General features: G+C 37.8%; 1 protein-coding gene across 1 annotated transcript in view; it reads left to right on the top strand.

Annotated features, from left to right (window-relative positions):
• LOC126471474 (N-fatty-acyl-amino acid synthase/hydrolase PM20D1-like) overlaps positions 1-18,907 on the top strand; it is a 248,749-nt gene that overhangs the window by 127,512 nt on the left and 102,330 nt on the right. The window contains exons 2-3 of the mRNA XM_050099670.1: positions 11,617-11,947; positions 16,629-16,864. Coding sequence (XP_049955627.1) covers positions 11,626-11,947; positions 16,629-16,864 — 558 coding nt within the window. The 5' untranslated portion in view covers positions 11,617-11,625. The remainder of the gene's footprint in view (positions 1-11,616; positions 11,948-16,628; positions 16,865-18,907) is intronic.

Here is an 18,907-nt window from a genome sequence, read left to right on the forward strand (position 1 = left end):
GAGGTATCCATTTCATCAGTAGCTTGAAGTCCATTTTCTAAAGTTAGATCAATACGATTACAATAATGGTTAATGCAACAAAGCAAAGAAGACTTGAGGGTTTGTTTATATTTAAGCTCACATTGTTCAGTTATTCTAGGGAAACGACTTTTAAAACAAATAATTATTCTAGTAAGCGTGATTGTGAGTTTTAGTTGTGTATTTCGATGTAAGTCCCTTTGGTGACTGACACTTGTCATTTTGTTGTTTAATGAGGCGGGAGACTGGTATGTGCTGTGAGGAGTGCAAAGACGTTCACAGATCTGAGGAAGTTTTGCTTCGCTAGTCCCTCTCTTTGGTGTAAAGTCAGCATGTATTTTACAAGTATCTCATTTCGAGCTTTGCTGCGACCACCACCAGTTCGGAATTTTTAGACGCTATCCTTTTCTCACAAAAACGACTTGGCAAATTGTCGACCGTGGCATTCGAAGCACAAGTACTCCCTCAGTGTGCTGCGACCTACACTGCACGCATTAGAAACAGATTCTGCTTAGGAAGTTGTCTCCAAACCTAGAGGGGATAACCTCAACGACCAGAATGAGATGTTTGCCTGCACCATCATGACTATCACTGCATTATCAGACCTTCAGTCACCCGCGGCTTCACCTCTAAAGAATCTTCAAATTCATGCTGATCGCTGTTAGATAGGTGACGACTGTCGACAACGTTTTTTTTTCTATTCATTAGTAACTTTGTTCCATCTCTATTCCTTCCTAAATCTCTTTCTATTAGCATAGACTAGGTGTTGTCACAGACGAGAAAAGTACTTACTGCTACTACGCACCTTCACTTTGCAATAGTGATCACTGGCAAGAAACAGCGTACAGTTACGTTTATAGACAAGATGAACCTACTCTGATGTGTCTGCCACAGTTGGTTGTGTGAGTAAAGCAAAACATTTCAGAAGGAACTTGTGAGCGTAAAACAGCTATGTACTTGTCTAGACGACCACCTTTCCACACCCTACCCAACCTGCACTGTTCGTTAAGCTGACATTTAATGGTGCTGATTTTGTATCCACACCTGCTGATAATTTCATGGCAACAGAGATCGCCGAACCAACTATGTTGACCGCCAGCGAACTGGTCACAGCGGCCACTGATAGTGCACGCCTGCACCGTGTCTATTGGATGGAGCCTCTGCTTTCTGAAGCGAGAGTTAAGGGGACCACAGACTCACATCAGTCGTGTTTTTACTAGCTTAGAAGCCTGACTTACGGATAATCTGCCTCACTTACACATTTCCATGTTTAGAGGTATTCTTTTCCTCAGTTTGCTCTCAGTAAGCATTCTGTTGACGTTTTGGCTTGTGTTTAGTTTAGATTGATTTAGCTCTTTGGGCATTATAACTCTCGCTGTTGACAACTCAGTAAGGCCTGGAAACAGTACTGAGATTGAATCTTATTATAATATCCACTCCTTTGCAGAAACTGTAGCTTACGGCTGTTACCTCATCCGATAGAATATGTGGTAGGTGGTTTCCTGGGTCCAAGTGGCGATGCATGTCTTGGGAGATTGTAATGAAATGTTATGCTGTCCCCCGTTTCCTACCGAGATGGTGCACACTCAGAAACTAGCTGGTCCATGACATGGTGCTCGCTCCTCAGGGGACAATAAACTCAATGACTGGGCAGCATTACCTGTGTAACACCACAAGGTTCTGTGCAGAGTCCTCTGCTGTTTGTTATATTTATAGAGGACCTCACACTGTAAAACTTAATAACACAGTTTTACTAACTCTGAAGATGGGACAAATATTTTGACTGAGAAACCGTATAACAGTGTAATAGGGAACATGGATAGCACACTGTTTGGAGGAAGAAATAAAAAAAATGTAATAATAAAGAATTAATGGGAGTGAGGTCCTCCATATTGCTTGGCCTACACATGAGGAACAAGCTAAACTGGCCTTTATATACCCTTGAACTGTTTAAAAGATCGAGCTCAGCAACATTTGTTATCTATATTATCAGTGCAACTGGTGATAAATATGCAGTCAAAGCTTCGTACTTGGGCCGTTTCCATTCGATCAGCTCTTTACTACACAAAACTGAGTGTACAGACTAATGTATGTAGCCCACATGTGCAGTTAATGTAGAAACATATTCAAACAGCTGAATTGACATCTCAGTATATATATTTTTCTCTTATGTCTTCTGTTGAATAGAATTTTAGATTGCACGAAATGAACGAAGTAGGAAATGGAGTTCACTACTCCAGCACAAAGGTTATAATACTTTCCCAGTCAATATCAAATTCAGTATTACCGACCTAAATAAATTTTAAACAGTTATCTAAAACAACACCTTTTTAAACGTGTTTTCAAATTCTTTATAGGAATTTTATAATAATGTTTGATTGGGTAGTGAAAGAAGGGCTCCTGTTCGCATGTCATGTCGCCCGCATGGCTGCACACTGCCACGACATAATGTCTGAGTACGTGGAGGGGGAAGAGGAAGTAACTGCGAATGCGCCACAGTTAAATGGGAGTACTGAAACACTGCTTATGACTTGGTTTTATCTTTCATAGCAACGTAGATGAAAAACAAAACAAATTTTCAGTATTATTTAATTATTTTAGGTGCGCTGAAGACTTATGAGAATTTTTATCTTGAACAGACGCAGACAATTTCACAGATTTTCTCTGACATGTTCCACACCCAGGAGGATGCCCTCTTTTGTGGGTCTATGGAATGAATAATTAATATAATCTAAAAAAAGTCAGGTTCGATGTAATTGTGATTTACTTAGTTTCACTAACGAAACAGCCCTTCACACACATATCTGTGTCGAAGTATTTTATCACGTTTGCATCCTCATTATGGACACGTGGATACCGTTCCAGAGAAAAACAACGTAAACCTCGTGGGCAACTTTAAAGTAAAATTATTTGTCTTTTAAACGCGGATTACATTGTAGATCAATTTGTTCTACCTGCATACTTTCAACTGAAAAGGCAAACGGTCTTGAAAACTGCTATAAAACAGATGTAAGACTGGCAGTGCCTTCCAAACGTTTAGAAAACTGTTCTTGTAATTCTTTCAAAGACACCATGAATTCTTCAAACCTCATGTTTTCTTTAATAGCAGTGAGCTTAGGGAAATGGACGAGGTTTTTGTCAGAATTTGTCGCTTCCACAATGCGATTTTCGTTTTAAATGCAGCCCCTTGGAATCAGAAATAAGTTGTTTGTCACATTGCAGTATCTCACTATGAGCAGTGTGCCATCTCGTACCCTTAAAATGCAACGTTCTGCCTCTGCAATCCATTCGAATGTTCTGATTTCTCTTCATGCTCATATTTTCCTCCTTACATTCAACAATAGCGGGTTATAAATCGAAAACTCTTTCCAGGCATGTCCCCTTGACTTAACCAATGTACTTTGCAGTAATATATAAAGCCTTCAAAAAAATCAATTCTTCATACTACCAATTTCATGATGTGCTCCATGCTAGTACATGGAGCATAAAGTGGGTTTTGACGTACAGAACAATGACTCCCGTCTATCAATCGTTCTAATTTTTTGCTCTTTCATCGCCAATTAAATCTTTAAATTCTTTCTACACGGTGTTGTAATGTTGTTCATTAGCAAATCTCTGGTACCATCAATTATATAACTGCATAATACTACTTAGAATTCTCATTCTTCTCTTCCGTGATTCCCATACGTTTTTAAAGGCTTGTGACCGCAGATCGGTAGATTATCCCTTTTTGCGCAAACATCCACTGGACCTGTGAACTTCCCTTGTACCACTAACAAATAGCGCAGGGTAAACGGCGCTGACACCACAATTCTGCCCAAGTGAAGAAAAATACCACACCTCAATGATAAATGAAATGTTTTGTTGTACCGAGTGCTTCCGAGAAGTACCGAGCATAGCCAAGGCAGTCCGAACCTCAGCCCACATTCTACCCACACATCTTGCCTGGGTGCAGTTGGGCACGTCGTGGCTGACCCAGGTGTAGTGCGTTGTAAAAATTTTAATGTCAATGTTAAAACTGATTAGTCTTTATAACAAACCATTTAATGTACAACAAAAAGTGTAAGAACGCAGCTCGTGGTCTCGCGGTAGCGGGTTCGATTCCCGGGGGGTCAGGGATTTTCACCTACCTTGAGATGACTGGGTGTTGCTGTGTCGTCTTCATCATCATCATCATCATTCATCCCCATTACGGTCGGAGGAAGGCAATGGCAAACCACCTCCACTGGGACCTTGCCTAGTACGGCGGTGCGGGTGTCCCGCATCGTCCCCTACGCTCTGTTATGGAGTATGGGACTTCATTATTATATATATATACCTTAAATGTATGGCACATTCTGCTTACTTGCAGTTTATTGACTCGTTGCTCTATGGACAGGAATTAAAATAAAATGAAATAAAGTGATTTATGACCGCAGTGCTCTCTAGGCGCACTTGTTCTGCATCTGCATGTACATTCATACTCTGCAAGCCACCATACGGTGCACATAGTGCACAAATCACAAAGTTAGTTTAAAAAAATGGATGCGTGTAAAATAGCTACATTTTACTTCCACGGATAAGTGGGGAAGCAATGTCTGCAGTAATCATCACCTTTAACATTATAAAAAACTTGCTCCTATTCTACAGTGGATAACTGCTTCCTTGTCCGCATAGTGTCTATAGTATACACAGCACTGAATTGCGAGGATAGTCAGGAACGTAGCAGCAGTACTGCAGTTTATTCTAACAAACTCACTCCTGAGCAGCGTGTGCTGTTTGTTATACTTAACATCGAATACTCAAACACATACTTCTATCAAATTCTTTATGTTTCTTTGGCGAATTTGTCTGATAATTCATTACCTGGGATGTTGAAGTGACTCAGCATCAAGAACAACAGTGTTTATCTCTGCACTGTGAAGGGAAAAAGTCAGCCATGAATGGCAGATACCATTGGATGTATTGGATAATACTTATTTGTTTTGTTCTGATTTTTTATTTATTCATCCAGGAATCATCTCATAATGATATAAGATTTGTCATCATAACACAACGAAAATAAGGTGGTCTGGTATATAGACACACAGAATATACAGTGTGTCCGAAAAGTCTTTCCCTGATTACATAAATTGATAACTCAGGCTAGAAGTAAGATACAAATATGAAACTGGTTGTCTAATTGTTTACAAACTATCAAAGTTTATTCGCACATCAGTAAACTTCCACATGAGCACCCTTGGTAGCACATAGCACATCTGGGCGATATTCAACTTACAGTTGTTAAATTTGATAACCAAAGTGTAGAAAATAGTTGTTGCAGAAAACTGCACATAAGAGGTTGTGTGACAATCACTGTCAACCACTCATTCAGTTGCTCACTCAATAGATTGGTTCTAGATGTTTTGTGTGAAGAACAGAACTTTGAAGCTACTGGTATAGATATGACAGTTTTAACATAGTACTAATATTCTTCTATAGATCATTCAAAAGTATCATCAGTGTACTTTTAGAAAAATTGCACTGTTTAGTATATTAAGTGATACTAGAGGGATACAGTGTGATGTTGAAATGGCGGAGATTTGACTGCAGATTTTGATATAACAACACATTACTGCAGTGTTAGCGAACTAAAAAAGTTACTAAGACAGTGCAATTTACACTTTGTCAATAATGTAGGCACAAGAGAACAAGCATGTCTGCACAATATTTTGTCAATTTTAGATCTACAGAAGGGTCACATGATGTTTCCATTTTCTTATCATAATTCTATATCATTAAAATATACAAGTAGATTCCCTCTTGTTAAGAGTAATATAACTGGGCTTGTTCCAAAAGTTGTGATCACAAGACATGTTACCAGTGTAATTGGCAAGATTTGAAATTCCATTGCTACAGGAGATTGGTTTGGCCATGATTATGATGACACACATGATAGTTTAACATGTTGCCTGTCACCTGCGCCGGCCGGTGTGGCCGTGCAGTTCTAGGTGCTTCAGTCTGGAACTGCGTGACCGCTACGGTCGCAGGTTCGAATCCTGCCTTGGGCATGGATGCGTGTGATGTTCTTAGGTTAGTCAGGGTTAAGTAGTTCTAAGTTCTATGGGACTGATGACCACAGATGTTAAGTCCCATAGTGCTCAGAGCCATTTGAACCAATTTTTTGAACCTGTTACCTGGATGTTTCAGCACCAGATCAAACCAGGCATGCTGCATTAGGTGCCAGTCTGCTATGGTCTCCCATGGCCACATGGCATAGGGAGGCAACTCTGCTGTGACTACTGGCAACTACACGGCAGTCAATGTGCCGAGTAATAATTTGTCAGCAATCACTGTCCCTATATACACTAATGAACATGGAAAACTACAATACCCGGATAAACAGACTATTGGGGCACGTGCTGCAGAAATCTACTGTAGACACTGATGAAAATGCAGGAACTGTGTCTAACTAGTTAGATTAATATACAGAGATTCAAAAACTGAACTACCAAAGCACTCAGGTGAGATTAAATAATTCGCCCCTGATTAGGAACTTGTAATATGTCACAAAATTGGTTTACTTTCCGACGCAAACGAAAACTTGACAACTGTGGCTATTAGATATTAAATTAACACACAGAAACTCAAGAAACTTAACTATCAAAGCACACAGATGAAATCATAAAATTTGCTCATGGTTATGAAACTGTTAAAGTCACAAAATCATATACTTTCCTGTTGCTGTGTCTGTCTCATACGGTTGCTGCTGCCTTGCAATGATTAAGTACCTACTCTCATTTATTAGATCAAGTACTGTACTGTGTGCAGATGACACAAGTTTTCGTTACTAATTTCCAACATTCTGGAACAGTAGTTTGACAACTTTTCTTCACAGTAGTAATGATCTCAGTAACCTTAAAAATTGTGTAGAAAAGACAGTTGCTCAATTATCCTATTGGTTTAGAGTAAACAGTCTTGCTGAATGAAAACAAAACTTGGCAGATGGTTATTGCTCTAAAATACAAGTTTCACTCAGATGATCTATGTTATTTTATAATGTATAACTGTAATGGAGCTGAATAGGTCACTTCAAAAAAGTTGTACAGCTGGTGAAAATGACTTCAAATTGCTCACTTGATGCATTTCAGATTTATTTCCATCATCGAGCATCTAAAAAGTAAGATGAGAACAAATTTATACATAGAATATGAAAATTTTACAGACATTAACAAAATACAAAATGCAATACATGGAAACATACGCTAGAGCATAGAGGGTCACAGTATATGAGTGTTACTAGCTGTACATGTAACATAAGCTGACAGACTACTAGCTGTTGTAGGGACTCAGAGGGAGAAGGAAGTCAGTGTTGGCCACCAGAGGGCAAGGGTTACATAGTGGCATCATGGGCATAATATCTGATGTTTCATGTACAAAAATGACAAACTATTTTTACAAAGGTTATAGGATGTCTAGTAACAATAAGTACAAAATTTACAAATATCGGTTGAAAGATTCTGTGACTGATGAGGCCTACAAAATCATACATAACAATTATGAACAAATGCTAGGCTCCATGTAGCAAGGATGCAGGTGGCATACAAAAATACCATATACAGGAAAACGAGTGGAATCAAATATTGAAAAGACAATTTCATATTGGTTAAAAATTAAAACTGTTGTAACCACATATAACTGTTTTATAGACTCACAGATTGGACTTAATGTATGCAGTAAATTTGCTTTAATATAAATTTGATTGTATAATCTTGTATTTTTTCTGGATGGATATGTTGGACTCAATTTAATTACTAGCTTCCTAGACCGCATGGAAAAAAAAGAAAAAAAAAATACAACCTTTGGTACTGGCTGTGTAGTTGGTTCATTTTATGGGAGATAGTAATATACAGGACAGAGCAAATAGAAGTGGCCCGGAGAACAAAGTTCCAGGTTACAAAGAAACACAGCAGAGAAAAGTAAATATGGTACTAACATGACTATAGAAGATGTTGAAAGTGACCACCAGTCATCTCTTGGTACTTTTGGGTTCTGGTCAGCAAGTTACTGAAGGTAGATTGAAGCTGGACTTTTGGAATTGCTGCAGTCTCATCTGAAATGTTCTGCTGCAGTACTTGAAGACTACAAGGGTTGCTGTGATACACCTTAGACTTGAGTGCTCCCCACACAAAGTAACGCACACTGACAGATCGGGTGACCTCGCCTGCCAGGACCGTGACCAAACTGACCTCTATTAACAACTCTGTCAGGTGTGAAGATGGTGTAAATGTGCTACAAGGAACTGATGTAAATCACGTGGCAGGGGTACACATTGTGTGTGCATCACAGGGTGTGATTATACACATACATTCCCATCCAGCCATATCCACTTGTCTGGGCCACTTTTATTTGCTCCACCCCGTATATATATACTGTATATTTTACATATTTTACTGGTACTCATTCTATGCTTTATACAATGTTTTTATCTGACTCACATTGAACACCATCCTCCCTCCCCCTCTTTCCCCCTCCTTCCCCTGCCCACCTCCTTCTTGCACCCCTCCTTTCACCCCCCCCCCCCCCTCCTCAGTCTCATACCTTCTTATTTTCCTCCTGTATGCCAGGAGCTTCTATCACCATCACTTCTAACAAGAAATTTTTGGTTACACTGGTCCATTTCAGTGGATTACACTTTGTTATTCTACACCAGACTTGTTGACCACATGAACATAATTTAATTATTGTTACTAAAAATATGTGAACTGTTCATGCAGCCCCTTCACCTATGTGCATATAAAATCATATTTTTGCTCACTTTTGTAAGCCAGATTCCTTGTACTGATTATAGGCAATAGATATCAGTTAGGAGTGAATCACAGGAATCTTTGCAATATTTGATGCCACTCATTTTTCTGTATGTGGTATGTTTGTACAGCCCCTGCATCCTTGCTGTGTGGAACCTAGCATTTGTTCATGGGTGTTTCTATGGTTCCATACACCTTATCAATCAAGAAAGTTTGCAGTTGAGATTTGCACAGAATGAGATTTTCACTCTGCAGCGGATTGTGTGCTGCTATGAAACTTGCTGGCAGCTTAAACCTGTGTGCCGGACTGAGACTCGAACTCGGGACCTTTGCCTTTCGTGGGCAAGTGCTCTACCATCTGAGCTACTCAAGCGTGACTCCCACCCTGTCCTCTTAGCTTTACTTCTGCCGGTACCTCATCTCCTACCTTCCAAACTTCACAGAAGCTCCTCTGTGAACCTTGCAGAAGTAGCACTCCTGGAAGAAAGGATATTGCAGAGACATTGCTTAGCCACAGCCTGGGGGATGTTTCCAGAACGAGATTTTCAATTTTGTAGCAGAGTGTGCGCTGATATGAAACTTCTTGTCAGATTAAAACTGTGTGCCACATCAAGACTCAAACTCAGAACTTTGCCTTTTGTGGACAAGTGCTCTACCAGTACTTTGCACTTGCCCGCAAAAGACAAAGTTCTTGAGTTTGAGTCTCGGTCTGGCACACAGTTTTAATCTGCCAGGAAGTTGTGAGATTTTAACATTTTGTACTTGTTGTTACTAGACAGTCTGTAACCTTTGAAACAATAGTTTAGCATTTTTTTGTATATGAAATGTCAGATAATATGCCCATGGCACCACCATATAACTCCTGCCCTCTGGTGACCAAACTTGTCTTCCTTCCCCCTCTGTACCCCTCCAGTAGCTGGTAGTCTGTCTGTTTAGGTATGTATACCTCTAGAAAGACTCGTATCCTGTACCCTCTGTTCACTTAGGTAGGTTTTCATATATTGCATTTTATACTTTAATGTCTGTTATATTTTTCATATTCTATGTACAAATTTGTTATCATCTTACTTTTCAGATGTCTGGAGATGAAAATAAATCCAAAATGCATCAAGTGAGCAATTTAATTAATAGTCATTTTTCACCAACTGTATGACTTTTTTGAAGTGAGTTATTCAGCTCCAAATAGTACAATGTTATAAGATAACCGTTGTTGCCTACCTTCTATGAGATTTCATGTCTCAACATTTAATGAGCAAATGTTCATGCATTCTCCAACTGAACATAATACTAAAATTTGAAGAACTATACATATCCAACTAAGTGTACTTTTCTTTCCTGCCTTCTGGGTTAGATGCCTGTGTCCTTTATAACACAATATTTACTTGCAAGAACCATGAAATATGACAAATGTTACAATAATACTTCAATAGTTACCTGTAAAATATAAAAATAGATTACAAGTTATCAAATCAGTAATATTATGAAAAGGATATATAGCTATTCACCATATAGAGGAGACACTGAGTCACAAACAGGCATAACAAAAAGACCGCTATACATTTAAGCTTTCTGTCAAAAGACCTTTCTCTAAAGCAGAAAACACACACACTTATTCACACAAGGGATCCTAACATGCAACACAGTGCAGAAGAGTATTTTTTTAGCATTATTCTGTAAATTTCAATAAGAAATATCTGTGTTCCCAGTAGCTAAAATTTCAGCAACTGACCTTAGTGGACAATAACCTTTAGGCAAAAATCATATGAGCATTTTTCAGAGAAGACTATGCCTATTTTCATAAATTTCCTTTTATGGATTTCCTGTTGTACAAATTTAAATTGAATTAAATTATTACTTCAAGTTAGCTCGGTCGCTATTTCAGACAGTTTTGCTTCTATGAAAAAACCTTTCTGCTTGTGGCTATCTGCTTTTAAAGCAACCTTCGCTCATCAGTTTCTTGTATTTAAACCTCCTAAACTACACAGTAAACAGTGTATGTACATATTTTAGTACATGCCGAGTATTTTTGCTTTTATACATGTTGTAGTGAGTCTAGATGACAATAGATTAGACTTCTGGGGGAGTTCAAGGGGATGCTAAAACACATCGAGAATATTTGTTCAGTTTCAGTAAAACTCTTTAATACAGAAGTCTATGTCCATGTCCATATGATGAATGACATACATTTATAATCGCATAACACAATGATAACTGCTAGTACTCAGTAATACTTTAATATAATGTTGCAACAGTTTTTCTCTTGTACTGAATGACAGGCAAATACTACTTCCATTTAACTATGAACTTTGGTACATAGTTCTGAATAATGACATTAACTCCCTCCTGGATATGAACTACAATGAGCCTACTATCAGAGTAGGTTATCAAAGAGTGGGCGAGCAGCGCTGCACCCTAGTGTAAGTAGACTTCCAGAAGCAGCGGTGTAACAAATCACTTGAGCGCATGTCTTCATCACTGTCTCTCATTCCTACCTGCATCTGGCAGTGACTGTCTTTAGTTAGTGGTTCTGCTGTGAGGTACCAACTTTACTACCGGACCTCACTCTTTTGATGACACTGCAGCTGATTAGATATTGAGGTAACATACTTGCACAAAAGAGTTTAGCAAGACAGACTGAAATATGCTGCAGTGTGTGTGATGTCTGCAAAAATTTTGTCCAAATCCCAAAAGTGGATTTAATCTTTATACTACTGACATTACAAATAAGTACTTTTATCATGTAGCATAAATACTGAAATTGTGTTCAGAATATCAGTCAAGTATGTGTAAGTGATACAGGTGTCTATAATTGAGATCTTCATTTCTTTTCCAGAAATTCATCATGGGCTCAACAAACAAAAGAAAACTCCGACTCAGATACAGATGCTGGCAGAAAATTTTTCTGTCAGTTATTGGACTTCCACTTGCAGTTACATTGTTCCTGAGTCTTGTAGCCTTCCTCAGAGCTGTTTTCATACAACCTCAACAATATGTGGACATACTAGAGCTCCTGAAAGACCAGGCTTCAGATGCTATTGACAGGAGCAGCATGAAGCTTAGGTCTGAACGTCTTGCTGGAGCACTGAGGATTCCTACTGTGTCATATGCAATTGATAAACAAGAGAAACAGGCTATACTTCAGTACCATGAGTTTATTAAGACAAGTAAGGTTCTCATTTGAAAGAGAGAAGTATTTATGATGATGTTTTTATGCCAGTGATCAATTTTGAGTTGTTTCCGTAATTTAGTGATGTTTATTAAATTTTATAATGGTAAATCAGTTCTGTTTCTCTTTCAGATTGGATATCATCCAGTCTTATAAATCATAATACATCCACTATATTTAAATTTTTTATATTGAAGGAAAGTATACCAGCTTACAAGTTAATCATATTACTGTCCTTGTCATTGGACTTAAATTGCCTGGGAACTGACATATCATTTATGCATGATAATTTCAGGCACTAATCACAAAAGACAGAAAATTATGTGGCTGACTCTGGCAGTCATGGGCTACCATATTTTTCGTGAAAGACTGTTATTTCTTTTATTTTAATTTTCCATAATCACTACATTGCTTTTTTGTTATGGGCTGTATAGTGGAAATGAAGTTTCGAATGTAATAGTAGACACAAAGAAAGTAGAGGGGTTGAATAATACAAAATCTTTGTCCCTTGATATAAATGTTTCATATGTCAGAGGTATCTATTTTGCAGTGTATGTTTATAGAATATAATTAATCTGAGACTCGTACATCAGCAGTTGAAGAAGTGTACAAATAACTATAAATATTGCAAAACTTCTTAAGGTTACAAAAGTAGTATATTACTAGATATCATGCAAAAACAATTCAGGTATTGTAATGGCTTCTACATCATATCTTTTAACAACTCAATGCATAAAGATAACTACTCACTACATAACTTAATTGTTAAGCAGCGGATAGGCAAGCAAACAATATTCCGAACTTTTAAAAATGACAACATTTTCTGCCCAGACTGTTATTAAATGTACTTATTTATAACTGCAATTTTGGCTGATGTCATTCTCAAGTTATAGCCCAGTGTGGACTGCATCAATGCATTCATTCATCTTGAAAGATAAATTGAATTGTTCCTTAAAACCCTTACACAAAACCTATGTTGCATGTGAGCACATCACAGCAAGTGTGTGTGTGTGTGTGTGTGTGTGTGTGTGTGTGTGTGTGTGTGTGTGTGTGTGTGTGTGTGTGTGAGTGAGTGAGTGAATGCTCGCATGCTTTCTGCAGTAGAAGGAAACTATTCAAGTTCTACATCTACATACATACTCCACAAGCCACTGTATGGTGTCTGGTGGAGGGTACCCTGTACCACTTCTAGTCGTTTCCTTTTCTGTTCCAATCACAAATAGTGAGCAAAAAATGATTGTATGCCTCTATATGAGTCCTAATCCCTCTCATCGTATCTCCATGAGACTTACACAAAATGTACATTGGTGCTAGGAGAACTGTTCAGCAGTCAGTCCCAAATGCCATTCTCTAAATTTTCTCAATAGTGCTCCTCAAAAAGAACATCACCTTCCCTTCAGTGAGTCCCACTTGAGTTTGTGAAGCATCTCCATAATACTTCCATGTTAAGCTACAATGTACAAATTCATGTCTATTTGCTTATTCACAGCTAAAAGATTCCATTAAATGGTGCAAAGTTATCTTTACTAATTTCATTTACTTCATTCCATCCAAGATTTTCCAGTATTGTGTTAATTACATCACATTTACTGTTTGTAAGTAAAAAAAATTACTGTCTTTTTCTAAAGCAATTTATTATGAAATTACTATTGAGTTATAAACTAATAGATTTGTTTACTCTCATGAACAAAATGTATTTGTAAATAATACAGTATAAAACTGTGGGTTCATGTATCCTAGTGTTACTTCTGGCCTTTCCCTTTTTTGCTGCATTATTCATTTAAGGCAGGGTGAAATTTTTCTTTTTGGGGATAATGGATTATTTTGACCTATTGGACAATGGAAAATTCATGATGGAATAACAACAATATGGAAGGGATAGGGTGCTTTAGATATAAATTATTTTGCCTTAAGAAAGAAGATCGTAGTTATTGACTGTTCATAAGGTCACTGGACAAAACATTAGCAACCCCTTTACATGAGGACACTGGTTGCTTTGGAGCACTGTAGATGGTGTACAACTGGTACTAGGCAGTCATGTGATCCTCCACCATTGACATACATCATGGTAGTGAAGTGGTGTGCATGTGCCAGTTTGTGTGGAATCATGATAGGATGGTGGATTGATGTGAAAATGTGACAGAATGATGGAAATGAGCTATCTGTTGGATGTGCCCATTGTCACACCTTGAATGTAATTGCTTGATTCATTGGGGCATCAAAGCAGAATGTCCAGCATATCTAAAAGAAATGGTGCACCATTCACAGCCATGGCATACAGCATAAGACCTGTGTTTGTAAAAAGAACTTAGCTTACAGGAAGCAGGGTGATTGTTACAACTCGTCAATAACAATCAGTTTCAAACCTGCCATGAATTGCTACACTGAAGCATCAAAGAAACTGGTATAGGCATACGTATTCAAATACAGAGTACCTAAAGAGGACAAATAAGGCACTGCAGTTGGCAATGTCTTTATAAGACAAATGTGCGGTGCAGTTGTTAGATCAGTTACTGCTCCTAAAATGGCAGGTTGTCAAGATTTAAGTGATTTTGAATGAGATGTTATAGTCCGCATGACAGAAGTGCAACTCTTCTGCAAATTGCTGCACATTTCAATGCTGGGCCATCAACAAGTGTGAACCATTCAATGAAACATCATCAATATGGGCTTTCAGAGCAGTAGGTCCACTCGTGTACCCTTAATGACTGCACAACGCAAAGCTTTACACCTCACTTGTGCCCGTCAACACTGACATTGGACTGCTCATGAGTGGAAACACGTCATCTGGTCGGACGAGTCTCATTTCAAATTTTATCGTGCGGATGGACGTGTACGGGTATGGAGACAACCTCATGAAGTCATGGATCCTACATGTCAGAGGGGACTTTTGAAGCTGGTGGAGGCTCTTTAATGGTGTGAGGCATGTGCAGTTGGATTGATATGGGACCTCTGATATGTCTAGATATGATTCTGACAGGTGACACATACGTAAGCATCCAGTCACGACCATTGTGCATTCCGATGGGCTTGGGAAATTCCAGCAGGATAATGCAACATCCCACACATCCAGAATTGCTACATAGTTTCTCCAGGAACACTCTTCTGGATTTAAATACTTCCGCTTGCCACCAAACTCCCCAGAAATGAACATTATTGAGCATATATGGGATGCCTTGCAACATGCTACTCATAAGAGATCTCCACCCCCTCATACTCTTTTGGATTTATGGACAGCCCTGCAGGATTCATGTTGTCAATTCCCTCCAGCACTACTTCAGACATCAGTCGAGTCCATGCCGCGTTGTGTTGCGGCACTTCTGTGTGTGCTCGCAGGAGCCCTACACAATTTTAGGCAGGTGTACCAGTTTCTTTGGCTCTTCTGTGTATTATCAGTGAATTCAGGCTCATCTCAATCAGTTTTACGAGCAAACACGGCAAAGGGAACTGCATGAACAGAAATTGCTCTCAACAGCACATAAAGCTGCACTTCTTCAGTGTGCAGTGAGGTCATAGAAGTTGCAAATTTGCCCCTTTTCAACTAATGCAAGGCAATGCGATTACCGACGGTCCAATGAAGCATTTAGAGCACACTGAGTAGAGAATATACTCCAGATACAAAGTGATTTTTGTAATGTTTTGAGTGATTTTTGTGGTGTTTTGGGGGTGTTTTTTGTACCGTGACTTGGAAACGCTCATTCAGGTTACCTTGAATGTGATCTGGGATGTTGATTTTAACAGTTCCAGTGCCCAGATGTTGTCCATTCATCTACATCTTCATAATGATTATCCTGTGGACACTCCCATATTCCCAGAATTACAGCCATGTTAACAGGGCTGCGCACACATGTTGATGGTTTGTGAACACTCAGGCACCATATCACATCTCAGCTGACCAGCTAAATCACAATTTCGTAGTCCCACAGAAAATATTTGGGACTATTTGATACAGCAGATGAAATATAGCAAACAGCATCCCCAAAAATTGATAATTCTGTGGGATCTAACCGTGAATGCTGGATTTCTGGAGAAATTTGTGGATGCTCTACTTGCTGAATTGAGGCCATTATCAAAGCTAGGGGCAGTGCTGCACAGTATAAGCGATGCGTCCTGGGATACTAATTTCTTGCCCAGATAAGTGCCTCCCTTTCAGTGGTTATTTCATGATTATGGAAGTCCAATTAAAGTATAAATTTTCCATAGCAGCTAGAGATGTATGAAATTTTATGTGAGCAGATGTTTTAGAAGTTACAAAAAATACATTGCTTTATTAAATGACTAGGGGCCAAAAACAAATTTTTCTACACACATACAAAAATTTAGGAAGTATTAGGAGATCTAAAAACTTGAATTTTAAAATACACTGGAACACAGTATAAACTTTAATCCAATTTGGAAATTTATGATGCCTAGCTGTCTCCTACACAACCACGTCAATCAGCTTTATATCTCAAAACAGCAGTACTGTATGTAAGATATTAAGAAAACACTTGAATGAATTTGAATATATTTGTTTGTTTACTGGTAGTGTTTTTCAGCAGAGTTTAAAACATAGTGTGTGTACATTGTTGCTCACTCTATTGCACTGATGCATCAGCAGAAATGGAGTAAGTGACTGAGACATCTGCAGAATAGCTTTTATCTTCTGAATAACACAACTAAAAATGACCTCTTTTCAGATTTTCCATTGATCCATAGCTCACCACACATTAAGAGAGAAGTTATCAACGAGTACAGTTTGTTGTACACTGTGGAAGGCACAAGTAAAGGAAAGCTACCATATTTGTTGGCTTCTCATTTGGATGTTGTTCCAGCTGATCCTAGAGCATGGGATGTTCCTCCATTTAGTGGAAAAATTGTTAACCAAACTTTTGTTTATGGTAGAGGAGCCATCGATGACAAAACAGGTGTAATGGTATGTACATTGTAATAGTTATTTTATATATGTTAGTAGAAAAAGTATTGTAAAATGTACATTAACCATGAGGAATTCAGATTTTGGTGTATGGTCTCTCTCTCTCTCTCTCTCTCTCTCTCTCTCTCTCTCTCTCTCTCTCTCTCTCTCTCTCTCTTAAATTGGTATACTCTGGAACAAAAATGGAAGAATCAAAAAAATGTTATAGATGTCTTCAATAGGGTTGTCTACGAGGATCAGCTCTTTACAAATGACATAGAATTGAATTATTTGCTTTATATACACATTATTTTGGACTCCTTGCAGCAATTAAGGAATATTTTCAGATTTTTATATTCTATAGGCTTACAAAGACGTGAAATGTTTATGTTGAGAGGACAATTTCCTTCACAATCATGTTCTGTGTACAATACTTTTGAATTTATAATTACATCAAATTTTTAATGTCATAAACACTTTAAAACTGTACCAAGAAACAGAGTGCAAGATAAATACAATGTTAACAACCAGACCTTTGTAAATAATTTTAGTACCATATATTATTAGATAACATTTAAGTCATTTTGTATAATTGTAGAATCACATAGTTCACTCACATATTGAAGAATTCATTTAAACAATAAAAAGCATTTTACAGCAGAAATATTTTAGTAAATTCTTAAACTTTATTTTATTGCTAATCTGGTTCTTTATATGAAGAAGATCACTGAAACCTTTGTTCCAGTGTAGTGAATACTTTTTTGTATCAAGTTCAAATTTTTACTCTCACTGTACAGATCATTCTTTCTATTTGTATTATGATTATGAGATCTACTGTTCATCTGAAACATATTCATATGTTTAGTGATGAAACACATGAGAGACAATTTCTCCCCATATATTGGGAATATGTAATTCAAAAGTAGCAGAATGTGAACCCATACTGAGATGCAAAATATGAGAAGAGCACTTTCTATTTTTATCTATTTGAACTACAATATATTTAGTCACATCCATTACTTCTTTTGATTGCTTTCCACATGCCACATTCATTTCTCTGTTTCTTTCTGTAATTGTACAGGACTGTACATAATTCATCTTATTAGAATACAGTTAGAGACCATTTGCATTGAACCAATTAACCACATCTAAGAGTACATAGCTAATCGATTTCTCAATTCTATCCCCTAATCCACTCATGAAAATGATGCCATCATTAGCAATTACAGGGCAGGATTTTACATGATGGTAGATCATTTATAAAGATCAAGAATAACAGTAGTGCAGGAACAACTGAATTCACTAATTATCATCTATTTGTGTGTTAAAACTTCTAGAACAATTAATCCATGTAAGAAATACTGAACATCTCATTAAGAATGGAATTCTCGACAGTGACATGTTTGATTTTCAAATGGGCTGTTCAACAAAAGCCACAAAATATGCACTTGCAAATTAGGTTCTAAGATTTCTGAATGAGAAAGTGATAACAATTGGTGTCTGCTATGATTTGTCAAAGGTTCTATGAAAACTTTTTTAGTTTTTACTGCTCAGAAGAGAGCTATACGTATCATGAATGATGTGCCACCAAGGCACTCATGCAGGAATCTGTTTAGGAAACTACAGGTATTTACAATTATATCTCAGTAAATATACTCCCTTTTATGTTTCATTAATAATAACCACTCTCTCGTCAAAACCAATAGTGAATATCATGCTCAAAACACAAGATCAAAAGAGGACTTTCATAGTAACCAGTCAGACTATACCCTTGTGCGGAAAGGAGCAAATTATACATGCATCAAAATTTACAATGCTCTACCCAGTGTCATCAAAAGTCTTCCTCCTGAAACACCAAAGTTCAAGAGCAAACTGAGGGAATTCCTAATACAAAAGTCATTCTACTGAATTAGTGAGCCAAGGGCTGGTTGCCCCAAAAGATAATTCTTTAAGATATAAAATATTTGGAAATATCTGAAGTAAGCAGCTCTTATGGCCTCCTTATGTGTGGTTGATGCAATTATGCGTAAGGCAAATGTGCAGAATGTAACCTTTTCTCTGGGT

The sequence above is a fragment of the Schistocerca serialis genome, chromosome 3, assembly GCF_023864345.2.
Source record: "Schistocerca serialis cubense isolate TAMUIC-IGC-003099 chromosome 3, iqSchSeri2.2, whole genome shotgun sequence".
Taxonomy (NCBI): domain Eukaryota; kingdom Metazoa; phylum Arthropoda; class Insecta; order Orthoptera; family Acrididae; genus Schistocerca; species Schistocerca serialis.